Source organism: Crinia signifera, chromosome 4, assembly GCF_055691185.1.
Source record: "Crinia signifera chromosome 4, ASM5569118v1, whole genome shotgun sequence".
Taxonomy (NCBI): domain Eukaryota; kingdom Metazoa; phylum Chordata; class Amphibia; order Anura; family Myobatrachidae; genus Crinia; species Crinia signifera.
In genome coordinates this window covers 312,818,331-312,843,629 of record NC_139220.1, presented here as the reverse complement: position 1 = coordinate 312,843,629, position 25,299 = coordinate 312,818,331, and the positions used below count along the sequence as shown (strand labels likewise).

General features: G+C 47.6%; 1 protein-coding gene and 3 non-coding genes across 8 annotated transcripts; 1 reads left to right on the top strand and 3 right to left on the bottom strand.

Annotated features, from left to right (window-relative positions):
• Positions 1-5,018: 5,018 nt before the first annotated feature.
• Positions 5,019-14,608, bottom strand: AURKB (aurora kinase B). Of its 5 annotated transcripts, none has more exons than XM_083185504.1 (9): positions 14,409-14,608; positions 13,826-13,865; positions 9,831-9,915; positions 8,382-8,436; positions 7,309-7,506; positions 6,677-6,815; positions 6,166-6,314; positions 5,914-6,088; positions 5,019-5,737 (listed from the first exon to the last, which is right to left on the bottom strand). In XM_083185504.1, the coding sequence occupies exons 1-9, from the start codon at positions 14,591-14,593 to the stop codon at positions 5,561-5,563; spliced, it is 1,203 nt and encodes a 400-aa protein (XP_083041630.1). In that variant the 5' UTR covers positions 14,594-14,608; the 3' UTR covers positions 5,019-5,560. The 5 variants fall into 5 exon arrangements, with proteins under 5 accessions (XP_083041630.1, XP_083041631.1, XP_083041633.1 ...); XM_083185505.1 differs by having other exon boundaries at positions 13,826-13,862; XM_083185507.1 differs by lacking the exon at positions 14,409-14,608 and adding an exon at positions 14,377-14,400.
• A 6,915-nt stretch (positions 14,609-21,523) lies between these two features.
• LOC146076824 (U8 small nucleolar RNA) lies at positions 21,524-21,657 on the bottom strand. The gene has a single exon (XR_014474219.1). It is a non-coding gene; the product is annotated as a U8 small nucleolar RNA (small nucleolar RNA).
• Positions 21,658-22,340: 683 nt separating this feature from the next.
• TRNAS-GCU (transfer RNA serine (anticodon GCU)) lies at positions 22,341-22,422 on the top strand. Its single transcript has one exon. It is a non-coding gene; the product is annotated as a tRNA-Ser (tRNA).
• A 2,197-nt stretch (positions 22,423-24,619) lies between these two features.
• On the bottom strand, positions 24,620-24,691 carry TRNAW-CCA (transfer RNA tryptophan (anticodon CCA)). Its single transcript has one exon. It is a non-coding gene; the product is annotated as a tRNA-Trp (tRNA).
• Between the last annotated feature and the right edge of the window lie 608 nt (positions 24,692-25,299).

Genomic DNA, 25,299 nt, shown 5'->3' with positions numbered 1-25,299 from the left:
TCAGGATCTGAATGTTGACAGACTTACGACGTGGATGTTATGTTGACATCCCATCTACCATATAACTGTGAAAATGTGTCCGTCCTTCTGAATTTCTATACAAATCCACAGTTTACAAACCGAGATTGTGACATTTTAAATATAAATTAATTACTGTTCATTTTAATGAACCACCACAATTTTTTCTGTACGCTCATATGTAAGTTCCAGCATAACTCCAGAATGACTACAGCAATTTACACCAAACTCGGTACACATGTGACTTACAATCTGGAACACACACGGTGGGGATAACACACACACCTAGGGCTGAGGCAGCATACAGCATAACTCTGGCATGATTGGAGCAATTTACACCAAACTTGGTACACATATCAATTAGCACACCCCTAGAGATGGGACAGCAGCACAGAGTACATCAGGACATGGATGATAGGTCAGTGATGACAGGGCTACATGTGACAGTGACATGAGGTGGGGAATGGAGATAGCATGAACACACACACAGAGTTATAAAGTGGAAGTAGCAGGGTCCCCCAGCAGCACAGAGTATATCAGGAGGCGCATAATGTGCTGTGCTCCCTGCCTGCCCTAGTTCCTAAATGAACACTACAAACAATTTAGTGTCAATAGTGAATGATTGTACAACGATTACACATGAACAATTGATCTTTAACGATGGTGGAGAGGAGTGGGAGCCAGTCATCAGCTTTACCAAATTGTTCATCGTGCATACACATCGCTAACGATTGGTCTATGATCTTTTTGCATGCAGCAAAGGTCCTCGACCTCTACCAGCGACTGGCGGTACACGCATCGTCATCTATATCATTCATACCTAAACCTAACACCATATGTCGACATACTGAACGATCGGACATTTAATCATGTTGATCGAAGTGTTTGTGTACACATTAGTCAATATTAAAATTCTGACTCATCAGGTTTTGAATGCCGACATGTACACTAGGTCGATAGCCAATGTCACCATTCAATAAACGGTCTTCGGAAGAGATGTACCTTTTAGAAGAGACATTAGTCAAAATGATGGGGAAAATAGTGCAACACAAGGAGTTGGCTTATGCCGACACCGGACCTCATGACACCGGCAGTCACCCAACTGCGCAGTGCCAACAAGCTACAAAACTCCCACCACCATGTCTTGGAACAAGATTCTACTACCCTTAACTAACAAGATTAATAGATATTCCGTGTGCCGAGGCTGCTTACCAATAATTCTGACCACAAATGTGCTGCTTGCCAATGATCATGTTGCTTCTTCACCCATCCCAACCCTATCTTTACCAAACAGGATTCCCTACAGGAGTACATATGGGACCACCCTGGGAGTATTTATAGGATATTAAACCTGTAACGATTGACCCATTGCAACATGATTGGACAACATCGGAACCACACACACAATTTGCAGCTGCGCAGTTCTCCGGTGACCACAGAGAAACCAGGCATCTTTGGCGATGGTGTCAAGTCCAGTCTGACCACCGACCCTTGGTGCTGGCGCTGCGATAGGAAGCTGCACGCTCATTGGATGCAGCCACCAAGGGATCTACTTGCATCATGTCTAAAGCTGATGACATGTTCCAGGTAACGGGCAGATCTTGCATGTGCCACCTTGTCAGAGAAAGACCGACATTATTGGGATGAGTAAAATCCTTGATGACAGAGACAATGGCTTCTTAGCACAGTTTGCTGAAATGGACGCGGTCTTCTTGCGGTTAGACATGACATCCACATTATCCCCCCCTGCTGCATCCATCAGTACATTTTACTAGTCGGCCTTCCCGATACCCTAACGTGGTTTACAGAAGTCACCGAGGCAAATACAGGACAAAGAGACAGTTTAATTATAAAAGCTGAAGAGCTCAACACGGGTCCTGCATTGGCCAACTGCCCACAACATGGGGACTGCATTGGCCAACTGCCCACAACATGGGGCCTGCACTGGCCAACTGCCCACAACACGGGGACTGCATTGGCCAACTGCCCACAACACGGGGACTGCATTGGCCAACTGCCCACAACATGGGGCCTGCATTGGCCAACTGCCCACAACACGGGCCCTGCATTGGCCAGCAGCTCAGAACATGGTGCCTGCACTGGCCACCTGCCCACAACACGGGCCCTGCATTGGCCAGCAGCTCAGAACACGGGGCCTGCACTGGCCAACTGCCCACAACACGGGCCCTGCATTGGCCAGCAGCTCAGAACATGGGGCCTGCACTGGCCAACTGCCCACAACACGGGCCCTGCACTGGCCAGCAGCTCAGAACATGGTGCCTGCACTGGCCACCTGCCCACAACACGGGCCCTGCACTGGCCAGCAGCTCAGAACATGGTGCCTGCACTGGCCACCTGCCCACAACACGGGCCCTGCATTGGCCAGCAGCTCAGAACATGGGGCCTGCACTGGCCAACTGCCCACAACACGGGCCCTGCACTGGCCAGCAGCTCAGAACATGGGGCCTGCACTGGCCAACTGCCCACAACATGGGGCCTGCACTGGCCAACTGCCCACAACATGGGGCCTGCACTGGCCAACTGCCCACAACATGGGGCCTGCACTGGCCAACTGCCCACAACATGGGGCCTGCATTGGCCAGCAGCTCAGAACATGGGGCCTGCACTGGCCAACTGCCCACAACACGGGCCCTGCACTGGCCAGCATCCCAATACAAAAATCTGCTTGGTTGCTATGGGCAACATCTTCCACGGAACTCCCATCTTGGTACGTTTACCCCCTGGGTCTCCATCACTGTGGTATTAGTACACAATGCACAATTGCCTTTACAAGGATTGCCTCCTATCCTGGAACGGGTCCACACACACTAGGCCCAACGGGCTTGGTTTGACAAATGAAACAGGTTGACATGGCTACGGTTGACAATGGGAAGGCAGAGAGTCAAAAGGTCTACATGGAGTTTTTTGTGGCCCAAATTTTGACATAAGTATACATGGACACCGTATCAGTGTACCTCTGTCAGTCCCCCTCCACGCCATAATGAATGGTAGGGTAGGAAATAACACTTCTCGAAGCTCAGCTAAAACATTTTTTTATTTTAAAAACTCAAGTCGACCTTCCAATTGTCAACCTAATGCTTGCGGCAACATCAACCATGTCGACTTTTAGTGGCCATGCTAGCAACCGTAACCCCGTGGAATAATCGTAACTGAGCTGTGTGGCCTCTAACAGATGCATTTCCCCCTCTCTGACCTGTCACCGGCAGTGTAACGCCCAATACACACTAGAGCAGGCATTCCCAACCACGGTCCTCAAGGCACACTGACAGCGCAGGTTCTAGTGATATCCAGGCTTGAGCACATGCCTGCACCAGAGGATATTGTGAAAGATATCGCTCACAAAAGGGCTTTCTGAGCGATATCCACTACATCGTCTAGTGTGTACACATTGTATCGATGCGAGCATCATCATTAAGGGTGTTTGAAGTCTTCTAAGCATGCTGGTCAATTCGGCTACGGTGTGCATGTTTAGCGGGTCCCAGTGACTTTATTGTGCGAACATATTGAACATTATCCGTAATCAGATAACTAGATCGGCATGGGCGGCTGTCTACGGGGCAGGGCCGTGACTCCAAACATAACTGGAAGGAAGCTATCCCGAGGTCTATGCAGAAGATTACATGATCCCACCACAAATCGTGAGGAGCATATTTGGCTAAAGTGTAGTTCTGGTTACCCATGCCGACCACACGGCCCTGTCTGTAGGTCAGCCAGCTAAGAACGTGTTGGGGAGATTGACGGGTGGGAGCACACATGATGTACATACATTGATGGAAGTGGCGGACGCACACGGGACTTTACATGCAGAGGAAGTAGCCAGAGCCGGGCCTGTATAAGGCTCTACTGTGAGGCATGGTCTGGGGACATGTCCTGCTGGCATAGAGGCACAGGTATGCAGCAGTACATAAAGGTAGGTGGTAGCACCTCTGGCACTTCAGGCTCCTAATGCCTGGATGAAGAGTCAGCACGGGGTACAAATAAATTGAAGACAATGGGTGAAATACAGAGGCTTTTCATTATAAATACACCAGCATATAATATAACAATAGCATGGTGTTACACACAATGGAACGCCAGCTTGTCAGTCTTTCCAGCATTAAATCCAGTGGATACGGTCGTATTGTCGACAGCACTTACGTCGACAGTCATTAGGTCAACACTGTCAGGTCGACAGGTTTCTATGTCGACATGGGTGGTCAACATGTGTCAGTCGACATGGTTTTTTACTGTTTTTTGAGCCGACAGGCGGTATTTCATGCCCTACCATCAACTAGGGGGTGGTGGGAGAATAAAATATAGTGTGCCCGAAGCTTTGCGAGCATAGTGAGCGATGCGAGGGGCTGCGGTTGACTTCCAACTGTGTCCATGTTGACTGTGTCGACATTCAGGCAAAAAAAAAAACCAGTAAAAAGTCGACCCAACATTGTGTCAACCTAAACCCATGTCGACCTAGACACCTGTGAACCTAACGGTGTCAACAATACGATCCACACCCAAATCCAGATAGCGAATGTTCGGGAAGTCTTCCCAGCACATAAAGTAAGAGGCTCCACAATATACTTGTGAACTAACCAATGCAACCATCTGTCTAATAGGAGCCATAACCCACTGTCTGCCATGTCCAGGACTCGACTAGACTACATCCCATCCCCTCTGCGTCACTGACCATACAGCCATTTATATAGAGGTTAACATCCCTCATACAGACAAGTGGTTCCCAAACTGGGGCGCCATGGGGAACTTGCAGGTGTACCTTGTATTCGTGGTCCAGGACCAATTACATTTATTTATGGTCAATGTGCTCATGGCTTCCAATCAAAATCTTTATCACCACATGGCTGAACACACATTTTACTTTGTTAGCCAAAAATTTCTTATGGGGAAAATCAGGCCAAGGGCCACATTGAATAAAAAAAATAAAAAAAAAAAAAAAAAAAAACACGTTGCGCGGCATTTATAAAAACGCACCAAGAACCCGGTTTTAAAAATGAAGTTTATTTACATAACAAAGAGGTATGTACATGAGTAGTAAATACAACAGTGCCCTGAAAACCGGAATACAAGTCACCAACTTTAAAACTTAACTTCCAAACTCTTTAAGATAGATGCAACTTTACATAAATACACATTTATAACAAAAAACAAACCTAAATTAAAAGTCAGTACTGCTTATTTAGGCCGGGACAGCCGTTGGAGAACCACAAGTACCCGCTTGCCCAGCCAGCCAGACTTGCGGCCTCCCTCTCCATAGGTCCACGCAGCACAGCAAACATTCCTTCTCCCCCTGCCTTATACACATATATACATAGATCACAGAGACACCAGGCCCAGCTTACCAACAGTTACAAAGCCGCACGATTATATACAGCCACAAGTATAATAGGCCCAGTCAGCCACCAGCGCGCTATACCGGCAGCTGTATGAACACTTGATCCGCAGGCTGCTTCAGGATTGGTGGGGTGAACGTCTTACGTGACCGGTCAAGCTGGGCCAGTGGGGATGTGCATTGCCAGAACAGGGTTCACTTAAACTGTCCAGCCCCAAAGACAGGCGGCAGGATTCTGCGAGAGTTTGCCTTCACCCATGGGTGCTCCATGACACCCTTAGGAGTTAGTCGCTGTGACGGGACGTAACGCAGTAGTTTGCTGATCAGATCTTTGGAGCCTTCAGACAGGAAGGACGGGTACTTCAGATCGACCTGTGAGGACAACAAGAGTCAAAACTGTGTTCCAGGGTCTCTGCGGAGAAGACACTGGTCATGAGTTCGGAGCATATTCATTAAGGTTGGCCACGTGGTACTGCAAGGGGGAGCCGATGTAAACACTTCGGCACCTCTAATCCACTCTGAACTAGACCTACTGAATATAAATTTACCTTTACAATCCTACGGTGGGTTTCGGAATGGGAGGGGCTCTCAAAAGGGGGCGTGCCCACCAGGAACTCGTAGCAGAGGACCCCTGTGCACCACAGATCCACTTTCTCATCGTGCGTTTTACCCTCAATCATCTCTGGAGGCAGGTAGTCCAGCGTCCCGCACATTGTCCGGCGCCTACAGACAGATACCACATTAGACGTTGTAGTTACGGCTTTGCCGGCAAACTCCTAGCACCCAGGAACTGTACGCACCTGAGAGAGGGAGCATGAACGGACCAACCGAAGTCGGCTATTTTCAGCTCTCCTTTGTATCCCATAAGCAGATTCTCTGGCTTGATGTCCCTGTGGATGACCTTCCTCTCGTGGCAATACTGGAGAGCATCCGCAAGCTCCTCTATAAACTAGGGAGAGACAGGCATCAGTTACTACAAGCCTGATACCCAGACACATGCATTTACCCCCAACAGAAGAGTAAAGGAGCACGGCTTTAAGAAGCAATGAGTTGCAGGGAGAGTGAATGATGTAACTGATTTGGAGAGAATACCATTGAGTGCTACGACCCAGTTACACATTGGGAAGTATACGTGACGTTCGACCACAAGATCACGTGTGTACACAACACTACTAAAGAAGGAAGTCTTCCCCTCTACACAAAATTTGACAACTTTTTTACAAGGGGCCATTGTCGTTGAACATTTAGTGGTCTTGTCAGAATGCTGGGTTGAACCTCCGCAGAGACGCAGGATATGTGGATCTCCCTTACCGTGGCACTCCTAGGCTCGTCGAACCGGCCGTACTTCTGAAGCTCCCGGTATAGTTCACCTCGGGGCGCAAACTCCAGCATCAGGTAGATTCGCTTGCGGTCGTGGAAGTAGTTATACATCCGCAGGACATTGGGGTGCCTGTGGGACACACATGATGAGTTAGATAAAACAGCATATATCGTACCACACAATCACTACATTACACAGACTGTTCCCAAAAAAAAAAAAAAAAAAACACACACTAGCTCAGCTAGAACAATGGGGAGTATGAGTGATAAGGGGAGAGTAATAAAGTACCAGCCAATCGGCAACCTAAAAAACAGGACTGAAACATTAAAGGCCCCCATTCACTAGACCAATGTATCGCATGCAGTGCCAGCCAAGGGAGTGAATACCATGGAGTGCATTGACTCAAGTTACACTGTGGGAAGTATACATGATGGTCAACCACAGAATCATGCGTGTGGACAACACTACTAAAGGAGGAAGAAGTTTTCCCCTGGAACCTCTAACTTGACAAGGCTGCCGGATCACACAAATACTGAGTGCAGAACTTGTGTTACATACGAAAGAGAGCGGCTGACTTCAGGTGAAGAGCGCTACACCCCCGCTGGCTCGGAGTATCACGTACCTGAGATGAGACTGGATCTCAATCTCCCTCCTCAACTGATGCTCCACATTCTCCTTCTCTAGCTGGGATTTGAACATCATCTTCAGGGCCATGATGTACTTGGTCTTCTTGTCCCGGGCCAGGTAGACGTTGCCAAACTTGCCTTTTCCCAACGGGCGGCCAATGTCAAAGTCTTCGATGGTGAATTTCTTCTTGGGGCTGTTAGGACAGAGAAGCGATACAGCCATAAGGGCACAGTCGTTACAGCTGGACTTCTTCTAGAAACGGTCTTTAGGACGACACGTTAGGCCAACAATGGGAAGGTTGACAGTCAAAACATCGACATGTGTCACATTTGTTCTTTTTAGCCGACACGCGGTATTTCGTGCACCTACTATCCACAATGGCATGGTGGGGTAATAAAATAGAGTGCTGCAAGATATGCGAGGGGGCGGGGATCACTTATAGCAGGCCTGGCCAACCTGTGGCTCTCCAGATGTTGTCAAACCACAAATCCCACCATACCTTGCCATAGTTTTGCTATAATGAGTGTTAAAACTGGCAAGGCATGCTGGGAGTTGTAGTTTCACAACATCTGGAGAGCCACAGGTTGGCCTGTCCTGACTTGCCCATGCCGACATCCGGGGCAAAAATATGAAACTCATGTTGACATAGGATGCTTGTGTCAACCTTCACGCAGTTGACCCTATGACCCATATCCCCAGAAATATTGCTGAAGACCTTTCCTTATAACAAAGCTTTAGCTGATCTACAGTTAGAGGAGGAGTCATCTGGTTCTGGATTCTGTAAGGGCTCATACCGCTGAGCCAGCACACAGGAGGCGCCATGGAGGAGACTCAAGCACCACACGTAGTGCAACCGGGGAAGTCAGGTTTATTTACATGAAGTCTCCCAGGCAAATAGGGCCACAATGTAACCGCAATCTGTCGCAGCCATACACCTGAACTGAGAGGTCACAATAGACACCTCCCCAGCCGACCATACCCCTCTCCATATATAGGAAGTAGGATATCACCCACATACTGGGGGAACAGTACACACAAACATAGGAGATCTACTGAGTGAGAACTTACCACTCCATCGCTCGGTCATGTTGGTTATCAGTCACTGTCACTCTGCCTGCTGATACTGCGGGGAGAAAGACAGGCTTGGCGATTAGTCCCTACAGCCACACACACACACAGGTCCCAGCTCACCACCGGGACATAGCTAGGGTGAAGATAGACCGGCCTTAGGTCAACAGCATCAAAAAAGCTGACATGGGTCTAGGTACACACGAATAATCGGTTGACATAATTTTTTCGCTTTTTTTTGTCCTGAATATCAACATTGACACCATATCGTTGCACCGCGCCCCCTCACATGGCACGCTGCGCTCGGCACACTATTTTATTCTCCCCACACACTCTAGTGCAGCGGTTCTCAAACTGTGGGTCCAGACGCCATGTTGCTGACCATCAGGCTGATGACTTTTCTAATCTCAGTGAGTCTGAAACATCTGTTGAGTTGTCTGTTATTTTAGACTCCTCCAATCATTTTGTTCCTCCACAATGCTGCCATGTATGTGCTGTCTGCTGACTACACATGTGATGACCTTCTGCAGTAGCTTACTGGGGTCCTGTAATTATTTTTATTGTCTGGTGGGGTCCCAGAGCAAAATAGGACCCCTGGTATAGAGGATGATAGGGCATGAAAGGAAAAACAGCCTGTCTGTTTGAAAAACCCATGTCAACCTTCCCCATGTTGACTTTTTAAGGGTGTCGACATAAGGACTGTCAACCTAGTGACCATATATACACACACACACAAACACTGGGGTTACCAGCTCACCACCGGGACATAAATTGGGTAGGGTACCAGCTCCCCACAGAACACACAGTCCTCAAAGGTGGAGCCAGCTCACCCCCAAACAGATGGGGGGGCATCCCCCTCCCCCAGACAGACAGGACACAAGACGATAGTCCCCACACAGGACGTACCAGCCATACAATGGGGCCCAACCTACCCTGACAAACACAGGATGAGCCCAGCTGTTTACCAGAGATACCCCTAACCGCAGGCAGGCAGACAGGGGCAGTCCACCAAGCCCCCCCCCCCCCCCCCCCGACAGACAAGGAGGAGGGTACTAGCTCCTTCCTACCCAGATAGACATACATGGGGAGGGCCCAGCTCCTCCACACTGGACAGAGACACAAATCAGGAGAATACACCCCCTTCCCCCAATGCAGACCTACAGGGGGAACCAGCTTTCGCACACCTTGCTACTGGAAAGACACTAAGAACCACCTCCGCCAGACTGACATACCAGCCCTTATGCCATGGTAATTACACAGGAAGAGCTAGCTGGACCCTCACCACAGACATCTCGGGACAATGATTACCCATCTTTAACTCCCCAAGGGAATATGGGACGTATGTTCAATGATTTATTTGACACACTCAATATACTTTCTGCCCAACAATTTCCTCAAGCCTGTTATTTCCATAGGACCTTCGATAGCTGTGATGTCACAGCACCGTACCTGACGTTGATGAGGTCATAGCTGACGGGTAGTGTTCCTTTCTCAGTACCCTCTGGGGACCTGGAGCACTTGTCGGCGTAGTAAACTGTGGAACGGAAGAGAAGAAGGATTACAAGGTAGCAGGGGACGGCAGCTGACAGCAACATGAACAAGTCTGAGTGGTGCCTGATACTTGGACAGCACTGATGTGGAGCTTCCTGTCCTGCCACAAATTCCAGGGCAGAATGAAAGCACTGTGACAGACATCTGAAGCCGACAACAGGTCCAACTATTAAGAATGGAAGCAATAGTCATCCACAATGTGGGCTCCATGGCAGGGGAGTATGGAACAGGTAGTAAGCAAGTTTTATTTATATAGCGCACTTTCTCCAACAGGCGCTTTACAGACATTAAAAATAACAATGCACATACTGTAATACAAAGGGTTATCAGTACAAGGAACAGGCAACAATGGCAGTACAGCTATACATCACACGTACAGATATGCACAAGAAGCATTCTAATAAGGGACACGGAGAACATATAATTATCGAGCTGTGCAGCACCTAGGCAGCAGCGCCACATGGTGATTGCACTGCCAGCTAGGTAGCCAGTAACAGTACAGATATAGATATACACACACACACACACTAGATGTACTCTAATGAGGGACACTGACATGGGGAACATAACTACTGAGCTGTGCAGCACCCAGGCAGCCAATCAGCGGCGCCACATGGTGATTGCACCAGCCAGTACTGTACATATAGAACATATTAGAACAGTACAGGGTACACAGAACTAGACATAACACAATTAAAGCACAATTCTTAGTACACAATACAGCTGAGATATAAGGAATTGAATGAGAATAGATCTGTGTTCGCGAAAACCACCCAAAAAAGTGGGTCCCGGGGACCCTTCACTTCTAAAAAAAAAAAAATACCTGACCTTTTCTGGGTCCCAACAGAATAAAGACTCCTCTCCCCTTCTCCCCAGCATGGCACATGTGGGTCTGGGGGGGGGGGAAGTATCAATTGGCCCACTCGCATAAAGATACATACAGTATACACTGGAAACTATATAAACCAGAAAAAAGGGACAGTGCGCGCCGAAGGCGCGCGCTAAAAATTTAGGGCATGTTTTTTTGGGGGAAGTGGTGTGGTCACATAGTAGTACCAATTCACATTACAGTACACGCCGTTATGCCCAGTACACATTACACACCGTTATGCCCAGTACACATTACAGTACACACCGTTATGCCCAGTACACACCGTTATGACAAGTATATATTATAGCACATAAGTGCTGCTTACCTACATGCTTGTTGCTAGGGGTTATATGCTCCTTGCAGGGGTTACATGCTGGGGGGCATTTTATGCTGGTTGCCACAGGGTAGAGGGCGTTTTATGCTGGTTGCCATGAGGTGGGAAGGGGGTTGGCATTTTAGGTTCGTTGCCACAGTGGAGGGGGGGGGGGCATTTTTTGCTTTTTGCCACGGAGGGGGAAGGGGGGGGGTCATTGCCCAAGGGCTGGAAAAGTGACATGGTGCTCAGCAAAGTAGGTGAGCGGGCTATCAGCGCGGCGGGGGGCTGGAATAGCTGACACGCTGCTCTGAGTTGTTTTAGCCACATCCAGTCCCCCGTCATCCTGACGGCCCGCTCACCGACACCTACTCTGCTGAGAGCGGCTGTTACAGCCGCATCCCATCCTGTTGTCCCCCCCGCAATTTCTGCAGTGTATTGGACTTACATGGCGGGGGGCAGCCCGGGGGACGCACAGTGACTCTCAAATTGCGGGGTGTGGCTTTAGGGTGCGCAGCGGCAGCAACCTGTAAAATGTACAGTGATTGGCTGCCAGGCGGCAACTGTACAATGATTGGGTCCCGCCGGCCGCTGCAGTGATTGGCTCGCAGCGGTGTCTCACAGTCACAGGTACAGAATCTGCACAGCACGTCCTCAGGGACCCCTTTAGTTTTGACAACTGAGTCCCCGGGGACTGTTTTGGGGTAAAATATGCGCTATAGCGCGTTTTTGCGAACCCTGATAGATGCAGGTATAGATTGTAGGCGAGTCAGAGAGCTGTGAGAACAGGAGGGAAGAGGAGAGAGGGCCCTGATCATGAGAGTTTACATTCTAGAGGTGATAGGAAAAACATTACAGACCATGTTTCAGGGTCCTAATGGTTATCATTCACATCCATACACTGATAATTGTTCAGAACAGTTTGGTTGGCTATAAAAATGACTGTCCCGCCACTTTAAGGGGTTAATGTACAGTTGGACACATGGAGGGGCAGATTTAATTAGCCATATGCTTCTGTCAGAACCTCTCAGGTGAATACTACAGGGAGTAGGGCAGGAAAACCTGGCATGTTTGCCGTAGATTCTCATGCACAATACTACAACAGGGCTTTAGCTAATAGGGACATGAAGTGTGTACAGCTGCTCATCTGATGCACTTCTGATGGAAACAAGCCCCTGATAAGTCTGCCTAGGAGTATATGTGGAAGGAGACCAGAATACCGTGCTCACATGTACCTGTTCTACTGCAACCTTCCAATATACACTTAAAGACCCCCATACACGCTCCGTTCGCCGGCGGTCCGTTTTGTACTTTGAGATGCGCGCTACCGCGCATCTCATCGTACAGTACAAAAAGTATGTGCTGCACATACTTTTTGTACTAGCTTTTCATCGCATGCACAATGCATGCGATGCATATTTTTTTTAATTACAAAACGTATGCCCACAACGGAGCGTGTACCTTAAGGGTCATATTACCATTGCCTTCCATACAGCAGGAGTTATTGAATTGCTGCCCCATTAAGCCCTGAGGATACCCTGTAACACCCATTTCTGCTGCCACCTCAGGGGAAAGCAGACAGAAACCAGCATTATGTACATACTTAGGGCATAACATGGACTCGCTGTGCGCGGTAACTGCAGACCATTATGCCAGGGATCTAGAACAACTCCAGATAAAGGACTTAACCCTACTGCAAGTCCCATGGCCAGTTAATTGTAACCCTTACAGCTTTAACCCTTTCGATGCCAACATTGCTGCGAGATGAAACTGTTCACTTTTTACTCGTTTCAGCTCACCTCCACAGGGGGAACAAGAGGCTGTTTTGCACCAAAACAAAGCAATTGAAAGACTACAATTGGCCCGGCAGCTCTCAGTGCTGCGCATAACAATTGAATATCATCCTGTGGGTTAATTTGAGACCATCTTTTCCTGCAGCTCAAATAACGACAGATAGTCATTGGACCAACTAAAGGTGGCCCTACACACACAGATTTGCAGATCTGTCTGGTTGGAACAAAAACCTGGTTATGGATGAGAGCAAATGACAGTTGACCATTTGCTTGGAAATGCTGGAAACCTGACAAACTGTCACTCATCCATAACCATGTTTTTGTTCCAACCAGCCAGATCTGAAGATAAATCTTACTAGTGTATGGGCACTTTAAGTTGACTGAAATCTTCCACTTGCATAATTAGTTATTGGGAGGGGGGTGTACAAGGGGAGCAGCCAGGCCCATTATATCTACCCCAAACCATCTATTTAGCTGTTCAGGGCGGTGCACGTACATACAATTTGAGACTTATCTAACAATTTCTCAGCCCAATGCATCAACATCATACTAGTGTCAAGGGACCTTTACACCGAAGTGGATTGACCCCTAAAACCCCTTTCACAATACATTTCCAGAAATTTGCCGGGCCTAACAAACTCCTAACCCAACGCTGCTATCTTACAGGGTTGATCCCGGACTAGGGCGCAGTGTAAATCAAGCGATTCGCCCCCTTTACCGCATAGGGAGATCATGTCTTCTGCTGCCGAGACTATGGCCAATGTTGGGGTCACATATGGGAATAGAAAGTGATGCATGCTGGGAATGTGTGCATTAAACAAGCATGAACTATGCTGCGTGTATCAGGAACGCTCTACCATACATATTATGGGATAATAAAATAAAAGACAATATGTGGATACAAGGAAGAACATACCTTAGAGAAGGGGTTGAGGTTTTCTTTGTAGGACATCCTGCTGGTGACAGACAGGGAAATCAGTGTCAGACTCCATTACCAGTAGGAACAACTCTGCTTACCTTGTTACCCCAATATACTGCCCACCCGCTAATTATACACCCCACATGGTTCTATGGCCCCAATAATACAAACTGCCTGCCTATTACCCCAATAAACTATGTCACCAATAATCTACCCTGAGCACCCTTTTACCCTTGACTGCCTGTTACCCCAATATACTGCCCATCCCCAAATGATATACTAATTTGCTTATTGCCACCACAGCCTACACCCTAATGATACCCCACAAGGCTCTATAGCAACAATAATCTACCCTGTGACAGCTTGTTACCCCAAACCACCGCCCCCACATGGCTCTGGGACACCAATAATGTACCCCATGACTACCTACTACCCATCACACAGCACCAGCTACTGACAACACACACGCATGGCCCTATGGAACCCGGCATACAGACCAAGCACCCGCAGCCTAGGTCCCGACAGGGCGCCCCTCCTCTGGCGGTTACCTATGCCGCCGGTGACCCCCGGTTCCCGTTACCTGCGTTTGTACCGCCGCTCGCGCACTCCGTGCTTTAGTTTCTCTCTTCCTCTGACGCGCGATTCAAATTCCAACCGCCAACACGCCTCCCGGCCCCCTGCGCTGTGATTGGCCGCGTCGCGTCGACGGCGGCTACCATTGGCTGCTGTAAGTTTAAAAGCCTCGCTCTGCAGCCTGCCCCTCATCCTCCGGCGCCGCCTTCAGTGACGCCACCGAATCCGATTGGCTGGCAACCACCGAGACCGCTGCACGATTGGCTGATGCGTTCCCTGCCGCCAATTGGCGCTGCCTTGGCTGTCACGAGGGGGGGCCGCGTCCAATGGGCGAGCGAGGGGAGCTGGGCGGGTGCATCGGCGGCCATTTCGTCGCTGAGTGAAATGGAGGATGTGGTGCGGTCACGTGACGGACGCCCGGCCGGGGACGCCAATCAATGCTATTACCACCCACTGCCTGCTGCTACTCCTACAATCAAATCGCCCTACTTACTCAATCCCATCGATATAGTCGTACCATCGAACCGATCGATTCATGCAAATGAATTGACCGATTCGATGCAATCGAATCGGCCGATACGTGCAAGCAAATAGACCGATCGTGCAATCAGAGATATATAGACCGCTGTCTTTTAACACAAAAAATTATATATAAATATAGGGCTTGATCATCGATGTTACAAAAAAAACCTGTAGGAAAACATCAATAGTCCATTTGCAAATGGGAATTAGAATCGCATGTGCTATCGATGGTGAAACGCTTTTGTAAATTTCTGCACTGAATAATTGGTTTTATTACACATTAATCAGTACTTGTGTATCACGACATCCATCGCATCGCATGCATACCTCCCAACAGTCCCGATTTTAGCGGGACAGTCCCGATTGTCAGGGCCTGTCCCGCTGTCCCACCCGCGGGCGGCAGTGTCCCGCGGTGTGGGGGGGCTGTTGGGAGTCCCCCCTGTCAGCTGCTCAGCAGCGGGGAATAAACGCTGTGCGCATGCGCACAGCGTCTATTCCCGCAGCCAGGGGGCTGGGGGCATGGCTAGAGGCTCACAGAGCCTCTGGGTCATGCCCCCATTGCGGCAAAATGGGGGCGTGGCCTCGCGGGGGAGCCGCAAATATAGGCCATGCCCCCAAATTAGCCCATGCCCCCCAAAAATTTCAACGCGCCTTCGGCGCGCAGCAGCAGCGTCCCGCCTGCTGGGCTACTAAAGTTGGGAGGTATGTTGCATGCCACTAATTATGGTATGTGATGGAACCCGATTTGAGCCTTTTCCCGGGCGTGAGTATACAATTTTAATATCGCGTCGCATCGCATGCCATTATAATGGCATGTGATGCGACGCGATCATGCCCGATTTAAGCTTATTCCCATGTTAAATGCCCCCCCAGACCCGATTTTAATTGTATACCCAACCTGATGAGTAATGACTATGTTAAATGCCCCCCCCCCCCCCCCATTGTTAACGCCACCCCACTATCAAACCCGAAGCTTGGAGAGCGCAGCGAGCCCGCGAGGGGCGGCGGTACGCGTCCTTCGACCTTTTCATACCCCCACTATCCACGTCGGCGCGGAGTTGATTATATATAGTGTGGCGAGCGCAGCTCGCCACCGAGCCCAAAGCGTGGCGAGTGGACGCGGAATATATGTGAAGTCATCCGCATCCCCTCGCCATGATTTTGCCATCGATGGTCATTTGCACTATTGCCATCGATGATCAGTGACCATCACATAGAAAGATTCAATGTCGGAAGCCCAGCCATCATTTGATGGTGGGTTTCCTATGTCTATACCTTAACAGCAATCAGATTATTGATGTACATCGCACCACAATGTTTTATAATCATCGATTTTGTTTTGTTGGTGGTACTTTTAGCATTCAATGGCACTGCTTTTGTTTCTTTTTCGGTACTTGTTTAGTTTCACAACGGCCCATATATCGGATGCGATGCGATCCGATGCAATTTTTTTACCTGTTCATAACCCCACTATCCACTATGCATGGAGTTGAATGTATATAGTGTGGCGAGCGCAGTAATCCGCATCCCCTTGCGGGGCTCGCCACGCTTCGGGCTCGGTGGCTCGATGCGCTCGCCACACTATATAAAATCAACTCCTTGCGCAGTGGATAGTGGGGTTATGAACAGGTCGATATATCGGCCGATATCACATCTGATATATTTCCGATATATTGGCCGCCGTGAAACTAAACAAGTACCTTTCAAAGTGTAGGGACGTGAAGGTAGGGATGGCCTTCGATCATCGATGATTAGAAATCATTGATGGTTTATGGCCGATGTCTAATAGTTTTGACATCGATGTGGGAGAATCAGATTGTTTACCACCATCGATGTCAAGCTTAAACAATAGTTCATTTTTCTTTTTTCATCAAGCGCCCGGGACACGGAACATACAGCTCGCCCCATGCTTTGATTGGCTCACAGATCAATCAGTAAAATAAAAACATTTGACCATCGATAGGTAAAATCTATCGATGACCATTTGACCTATTGCCGCCATCGATGGCAATGGCAACAATGGCCTAGTAATGGCCATTAACTATCTATGTTCCCTAAACAACGATGGTTGGGACCTAGTGCTCGATGCTTTGGGCATCGATAGGGGAGGGTAAATAGTTTAATGCCATAGATGGACAGCATCCGATGGCAATGTTATTTTTTCACATTCACACAGTCCGTCTCCTGTCTGCCGCACTGGCGATGTGGCACAGAGCAGCTGCAGGCTGCTGAATTCATAAACAACCACGCGCCAAGGACAGTGGACCCCGCCCCCGCTGTCCGTCAATCATGCTGGTCCACCCCCGTCCCGATCCCTTCTCGGCTCGCGACCCCCACCAGCGTACTGACGGATGTCATTAGGGAGTACGGTCCCCCAAGCAGTCCCTGGGCCGGTGGTAGATCTATAGCTAGTTAAAGTTTCTACTGTGCATGCGCGCACCTCCCGGCGGGGTGTCCCGCCCCGTTCTTCTGCACATGCGCAGCTAAGCGATAGGTAGAACCATCAGTGGCTGGTGATAGAATGTTTTATAGCCATCGATGGTTCCTGCTTTAAAAGCCATTAATGGCAACCATCGACATGGGATGTGTCGATGCCCATCCCTATAATGGATCGATAGTAGGGATGGCCATCGACCATCAATGATTTAAAATCATTGATGGTTTATGGCCAATGTTGACTACTGTTGCCATCAATGTGGGAAAACCAAATGGTTTCCCTACATCAATGGCAAAGAAAAAATGATGATTCTTTATTTTTTTATGTGCATAGCTATTGATGGTCATGATTCAAAATCATTGATGGTTTATGGCCAATGTCGAATATTTTTGCCATTAACCCCTTGAGTGGTGGGTTTTGCTGGGGCAGGGCAAACCTACTACGGTAGGGCAGGTTTGTCCTGCCCCAGCAAAACCCACCACAGAATCTAGGAAGTAGCTGCTCCCCCCCTCCTCACCTCCGCTCTTTGCAAAGTGTTGTGGCATGGAGCATAGCTCCGCCCCTGAATCCCGGAAAGCCCCGCCCCTGTAAGGATGGCCATCGACCATCAATGATTTGGAATCGTTGATGGTTTATAGCCGATGTTGAATACATTTGCCATCGATGCGGGAGAACATAGATGGTTCTATGTGTCGGCCCTCGATACCCAGAACACCCCACCCCACAATTTGATTGGCCCTCGGGCCATTCATTAAAAGATAAGGGATAACCATCGATAGCTAAAACTATCGATAGTTATCCTTCACATAGTTTAAGAAGTCCACCATCAAATAATGAATGGTAGGGGTGGCCAGCGTTACCATCGATGGTTGCCATCAATAGCAATAGTGCAACTGGCCATCGATAGTTTTTAAATATGCAATGGATGACCATCGATAGTTTTAGCTATCAATGGTCATCCGTTGTGTGAGACTAATTGTCCGGGGCCAGTCAAAACTAGGGGTGGCTATAGGGATGATTTAAAATTATCGATAGTTTGTGGCCGATGTTGAATACTTTTGCCATCGATGTGGGAGTACCAGATAGTTTCCCTACATCGATGGCAAAGGAGAAACAATGTTTCCTTTTTTTTCTCAAGGTGCGGGATCACGGAGCATAGATACGCCCCCTGACACCCAAAAGTCCCGCCCACGAGTGCTGATTGGCCCACGGGCCATTCAGTCAAATATAATGGATGACCATCGATAGCTAAAACTATTGATGGTTATCCATCAAATAGTTTGCCACTATCAATGGCTGGGTGCAGAATCACCATCGATTTGCAACCATCGATGGCGTCTGCACCGATGGTCATCCCTAGTGGCTATCTATGCAGTTGCCATCGATGGTTGCCATTGATGGTGATTCTGCACCCAGCCATTGATAGTAGGGATGGATATTGACCATCAATGATTTTAAATCATTTATGGTTTATGGCCGATGTCTAATACTTTTGCCATCGATAGGGGAAAACCAGATGGGTTCACTACATCGATTGCAAACCAAAACAATGATTTTCTTATTTTTCTTTATTTTAAAGTGCCAGGACACGAAACATAGCTCCGCCCTCTGACAAATGCGAAGTAGGGATGGCCATCGACCATCGATGATGAAAATCATCAATGGTTTATGGCTAGATGGTTTCCCACCATCGATGTCAAGCTTCAACGAATAGTTTTGTTTTGCTTTCTTCCCAAAGGGGTCGGGACATGGAGCATAGCTCCGCCCCTGACACCTGTGAAGCCCCACCACAGGCCAATCAATCAAACATAATGGTTGACCATCGATATGTAAAACTATCGATGGTCATCCATTGCAAAGTTTTACACTCAAATTTCATCAAATTTAGGGACAGCCATCGACCATAGATGTTTAGAAAACAGATGGTCTATGGTCGACGTCGAATAGTTTTGGCATCGATGGGGGAGAACCAGATGGTTTCCCACCATCGATGTCAAGCTTAAATGAATAGTTTTGATTTGCTTTTTCCTGAGACACGGAGCATAGCTCCGCCCAGGACACCTGTGAAGCCCCACCCCCTTATTCTGAATAGCCCACAGACCAATCAGTCAAAGAAAATGGATGACCATTGATATGTAAATCATTGATTGTTAACCATTCAATAGTTATGCACCATCAATGGTCTGTTGCACTTTTGCCATCGATGGCAAAGGCAACAATGGCCATCCCTACTCACTTCTTCTAATGTACATCCCTGAACTAGGGATGGCCATCGACCATCGATGATTCGAAATCATTGATGGTTTGAGGCTGATATCGAATACTTTTGCCACTTTTGCCATAGAGAAAACCAGATGGTTTCCCTCCATTTTTTTTTCAAAGTGTTGGGGAACGGAGCATAGCTCCGCCCCATGTTCTGATTGGCCCACAGGCCAATCAGTCAAACACAATGGATGACCATTGATAGCTAAATATATTGATGGTCATCCATTGCATAGTTCAGCTAGGGATGGCCATCGACCATCGATGATTAAAAATCATCAATGGTTTATGACAGATTTCAAATAATTTTGATTATTATTAATCGATGTGGGAGAACCAGATGGTTTCCTACCATCCATGTCAAGCTTAAACTAATAGTTACGTTTTTGCTGTTTCCCCAAGTTGCCGGGACATGGAGCATAGCCCACAGACCAATCAGTCAAAGAACATAGATGACAATCGATATGCAAAAATATCGATGGTCATCCATTGAATGATATTACACTATCGATGATCAGCTGTACTTTTGTCATCCATGGCAAAGGCAATAATGGCCATCGCTAGTCAACACTATCGATGGCCAGTTGCATTATTGCCATCAATGGCAACAATGGCCATCCCTACCCTGAACTGGGGATGGTCATCGACCACCGATGATTCAAAATCATTGATGGTTTATGGCCGATGTTGAATACTTTTTCCATCAATGGGGGAAGCAGATGGTTTCCCTACAACGATGGCACAGCAATACCGATGTTTTGCAATTTTCTATTTTCAAAGTGTCAGGACACGGAGCATAGCTCCGCCCCCGGCACCCGCGAAGCCCCGACCACGTGTTTTGATTGGCCCACAGGCCAATCACTCAACATAATAGATGACCATCAATATGTAAAACTTTCAATGGTCACCAATCGCATAGGTTTCCACTAGGGATGGCCATCGACCATCGATGATTCAAAATAATCGATGGTTCATGGCCGATGTCGAATACTTTTGCCTTCGGTGGGGGAGAACCAGATGGTTTCCTGTTTTATTTATTTTTTTAAAATTCCGGAAAATGGAGAATAGCCCCGTCCCCGACACCCATGAAGCCCCGCCACCATGTTTTGATTGGTCCGCAGGTCAATCAATCAACCACAACGTATGACCTTCTATATGTAAAAATATTGATGGTCATCAATTGCATAGTTTAGCACTATCGATGGCCAGTTGCAGATGGCAATAATGTCCATCCCTAAACAAACCTTTACAACTAAACTAGGGATGGCTATCGACCATCGATGATTAGAAATCATCGATGGTTTATGGCCGATGTCGAATAGCCTTGATCTCGATGGGGGAGAATCAAAAAGGTTTACCACCATCGATGTCAGGGATAACACAGGTCATCCATTGCATACTTACACACCATCAATGGCCAGTTGCACTTTTGCAATCAATATCAAAGGCAACAATAGGGATGGCCATCGACCATCGATGATTAGAAATCATCGATGGTTTATGGCGGATGTGGAATAGTTTGGGCATCGATGGGGGAGAACCAGATGGTTTCCCACCATCGATGTAAAGCATAAACGAATAGTTTCGTTTTTGCTTTTTCCCTAGTGTCGGGACACGGAGTATAGCTCCGCCCCCGACACCCGCGAAGCCCCGCCCCCGCATTTTGATTGGCCCACAGGCCACTCAATCAGAGAAAATGGATGACCATCGATATGCAAAAACATCGATGGTCATCCATAGAATGGTTAAAGACTATCGATGGGCAGTTGCACTTTTGCCATCGATGGCAAAAGCAACGATGGCCATCCCTAGACAACAATAGCCACTGCAATCCCTATACTGAATTAACAAAACTATCTATTTTTATTAACCAATTTGAATGATCATCAGAGAGCGCCAGTATCAGAATGACACACACCCGGGTTGTCGGTCAGGATGGTGCTGGGGATCAGAATAATCACATACTCAGCCTCCCCCATTCATCATGTCTGTTTCTCCATAAGGAGGAACAGGTAAGGATCAACCTCACTGATGATGCCACATGATTGCGTCATGCCGGGGCCACTCCATAGCCCCCTCCGGGTCAGCTCACGGAGACCACTCACAGTAACCCTATCAAAGGCCATTTACACCTTCCTAAACCTAGATCAGGTCACTGAGACTCCACTAAGGTGACTGCAAATGTAACTCAGGAAATAGAGAATTATTATGTGTTTTATAACAAAACCAGCCATGACCTGCTGATTTACATAAGCCCCGCCCACTTAGTTAACCTCTCTGGGCCTGAGAGTTCAATTGTCGGCCATCTTTCTGGTGGGCACATGTTTAGTAGAGAATGATGGAGTGGTTGATTCATAGTCATAGCGGCCGATCCTATTATCACCAAAGGGTGCGACTTTCCGCCTAACTCGCACCCTCCGCTGGGCCGAATTCGTATAAAATTGCTTGCACCCCTATGGAGGTGTGAGCACTTTTCAGCGAATTCGTCCCGCCATACAGTGCGTCCTGTGCCGTAATGATTCGCATTCAGGAATAGGATCGACCCCATAGACTCATCTTTGCTCTGCATCATTAGGAGATAAGCCACATGCGGCCCTGCTGCAGCCATCTTGCTGTAGCCTCTGTGCAGGAAAGTATTTACCGCCCCCCAGCCCCCTTTCCCCTAACAAGTGATAGATGCTGACACCTGCCTAGGACGAGGCAATGGCAGCACATGGGGACGAGGTGGCCGAGTGGTTAAGGCGATGGACTGCTAATCCATTGTGCTCTGCACGCGTGGGTTCGAATCCCATCCTCGTCGGAATGTTTTCTTCCATTTTTCACCATCTCCCTTCAATTGACCCCAAAATAACTATGTATTGAGTTGTCCTTAGATAAGTAAGTACCCCATATACAGTTATAACACCCGTGCTCTCACACCCGCATGTTACCCCCTATGTATTGCATCTGTGCATTACCTCTAGATAAGTACATCATATAGCAATATAACGTCTGTGCTCTCATCACATCTTTGTACCCCTTAGAATATATTATTCCCTTAATGTGTGTTGCTACATTACTGTTCTATAGATAAATATATAAATATATATATATATGGTACTTGTGGAGTATCACGGCTCCCATCGTATGGCATCGTATGCCATATGTAGTGGCATACGATGGCATACGATGCGATGTTTTACCGATTTTTGAGCATTTTTGCTCAAAAATCGTATGCCATCGCATGGCATCGTATGCCATATGTAGTGGCATACGATGTCATACGATGCGATACGATGTTTTACCGATTTTTGAGCAAAAATGGTCAAAAATCGGTAAAACATCGGATAACATCGTATGCCATATGTAGTGGCATACGATGTTTTACCGATTTTTGTGCAAAAATGGTGAAAAATCGGTAAAACATCGCATGGCATTGTATGCCATCGATGCGATACGATGTTTTACCGATTTTTGAGCCATTTTAGCTCAAAAATCGTATGCGATCGCATCGGATGCCAGATGCGATGCAATGGCACCCGATTTTGCACTGAAATGCATCAGAATGCATCGAAATGTGTATTAAAGTAGTGAAATGCCCCCAAATGCCATTTTTCATAGTGCACCACCCCCACTATCAACGTCAACCCGAAGCGTGGCGAGCGCAGCGAGCCCACAAGGGGCGGCGGTACGCGTCCTACGACCTTTTCATACCCCCACTATCCACGTCGGCGTGGAGTTGAGAATAGAATAGTGTGGCGAGCGCAGCGAGCCACCGAGCCCGAAGCGTGGCGAGCGCAGCGAGCCCCGCGAGGGGACGCGGATACCTGTAAAGCCCGCGAGGAGACGCGTATAGCTGTGAAGGTATCCGCGTCCCCTCGCGGGGCTCGCTGCGCTCGTCACGCTTCGGGCTCGGTGGCTCGCTGCGCTCGCCACACTATTCTATTCTCAACTCCACGCCGACGTGGATAGTGGGGGTATGAAAAGGTCGTAGGACGCGTACCGCCGCCCCTCGCGGGCTCGCTGCGCTCGCCACACTTCGGGTTGACGTTGATAGTGGGGGTGGTGCACTATGAAAAATGGCATTTGGGGGCATTTCACTACTTTAATACACATTTCAATGCATTCTGATGCATTTCAGTGCAAAATCGGGTGCCATCGCATCGCATCGGATGCCATCGTATGGCATCCGATGCGATCGCATACGATTTTTGAGCTAAAATGGCTCAAAAATCGGTAAAACATCGCATCGATGGCATACGATGCCATGCGATGTTTTACCGATTTTTCACCATTTTTGCTCAAAAATCGGTAAAACATCGTATCGCATCATATGACATCGTATGCCACTACATATGGCATACGATGTTATCCGATGTTTTACCGATTTTTCACCATTTTTGCTCAAAAATCGGTAAAACATCGTATCGCATCATATGACATCGTATGCCACTACATATGGCATACGATGTTATCCGATGTTTTACCGATTTTTCACCATTTTTGCTCAAAAATCGGTAAAACATCGTATCGCATCATATGACATCGTATGCCACTACATATGGCATACGATGTTATCCGATGTTTTACCGATTTTTCACCATTTTTGCTCAAAAATCGGTAAAACATCGTATCGCATCATATGACATCGTATGCCACTACATATGGCATACGATGTTATCCGATGTTTTACCGATTTTTCACCATTTTTGCTCAAAAATCGGTAAAACATCGTATCGCATCGTATGACATCGTATGCCACTACATATGTCTAAATTAGTCAATAATCGGTAAAACATCGCATCGCATCGTATGCCATCGTATGCCACATGCGATGCGATTTTTAGCATACGATCTGCATACGATGCAGGTCGTGGGAGCCGTGATACTCCACAAGTACCATATATATATATATATATATATATATATATATATATATATATATATATATATATATATAAAAAAAAACATAATTGCTTTTAAAAAAAAATTGCTTAAAAAAAAAAATAATTGGATTCTGACCCCGACGTGATTTGAACACGCAACCTTCTGATCTGGAGTCAGACGCGCTACCGTTGCGCCACGAGGTCTTCCATACATAGCACAGCAGCTAGAGAAAACTGAAGGTCTTCCCCCTCATCCTCCCTCCCCCTCCTCTCTCCTGCTCTCTCCTGGTTCCATGCCGTGTGGTGTCCTGGTTCTGCTTATCTGTCTCATCACGTTGTAATAGTAGGCGCTTGAAACAGCAACGTTACTGTGTCACACTGGCTATAATACTGTTACTGTGTCTTATTACAGGAGGGTGTTACACTGGTGATAATACTGTCACTGTGTCTCATTGGTAATCATAATGTCTTATTACAGGAGGGTGTTACACTGGTGATAATAATGTTACTGTGTCACACTAGTCATATTACTATTACTTTGTCTTATTACCCTGGTGGTAATAATAATGTTACTACAGCAGGAGAGGATATTACCCCGGTGGTAATAATGTTACTGTAGCAGGAGAGGATATTACCCCGGTGATAATAATAATGTTACTACAGCAGGAGAGGATATTACCCCAGTGATAATAATAATGTTACTGTAGCAGGAGAGGATATTACACCGGTGATAATAATGTTACTGTAGCAGGAGAGGATATTACCCCGGTGATAATAATGTTACTACAGCAGGAGAGGATATTCCCCCGGTG

Excerpts from the sequence above, each read along its gene's own strand:
- AURKB (XM_083185504.1), bottom strand. The coding sequence starts at position 14,593 with ATGAGGGGCAGGCTGCAGAGCGAGGCTTTTAAACTTACAGCAGCCAAT. Across the intron at positions 8,437-9,830 it reads TATGACCTCATCAACGTCAG|TATCAGCAGGCAGAGTGACA; the intron begins GTACGGTGCTGT and ends TTCTCCCCGCAG. Across the intron at positions 6,315-6,676 it reads ACGAGCCTAGGAGTGCCACG|TTTATAGAGGAGCTTGCGGA; the intron begins GTAAGGGAGATC and ends GTCTCTCCCTAG.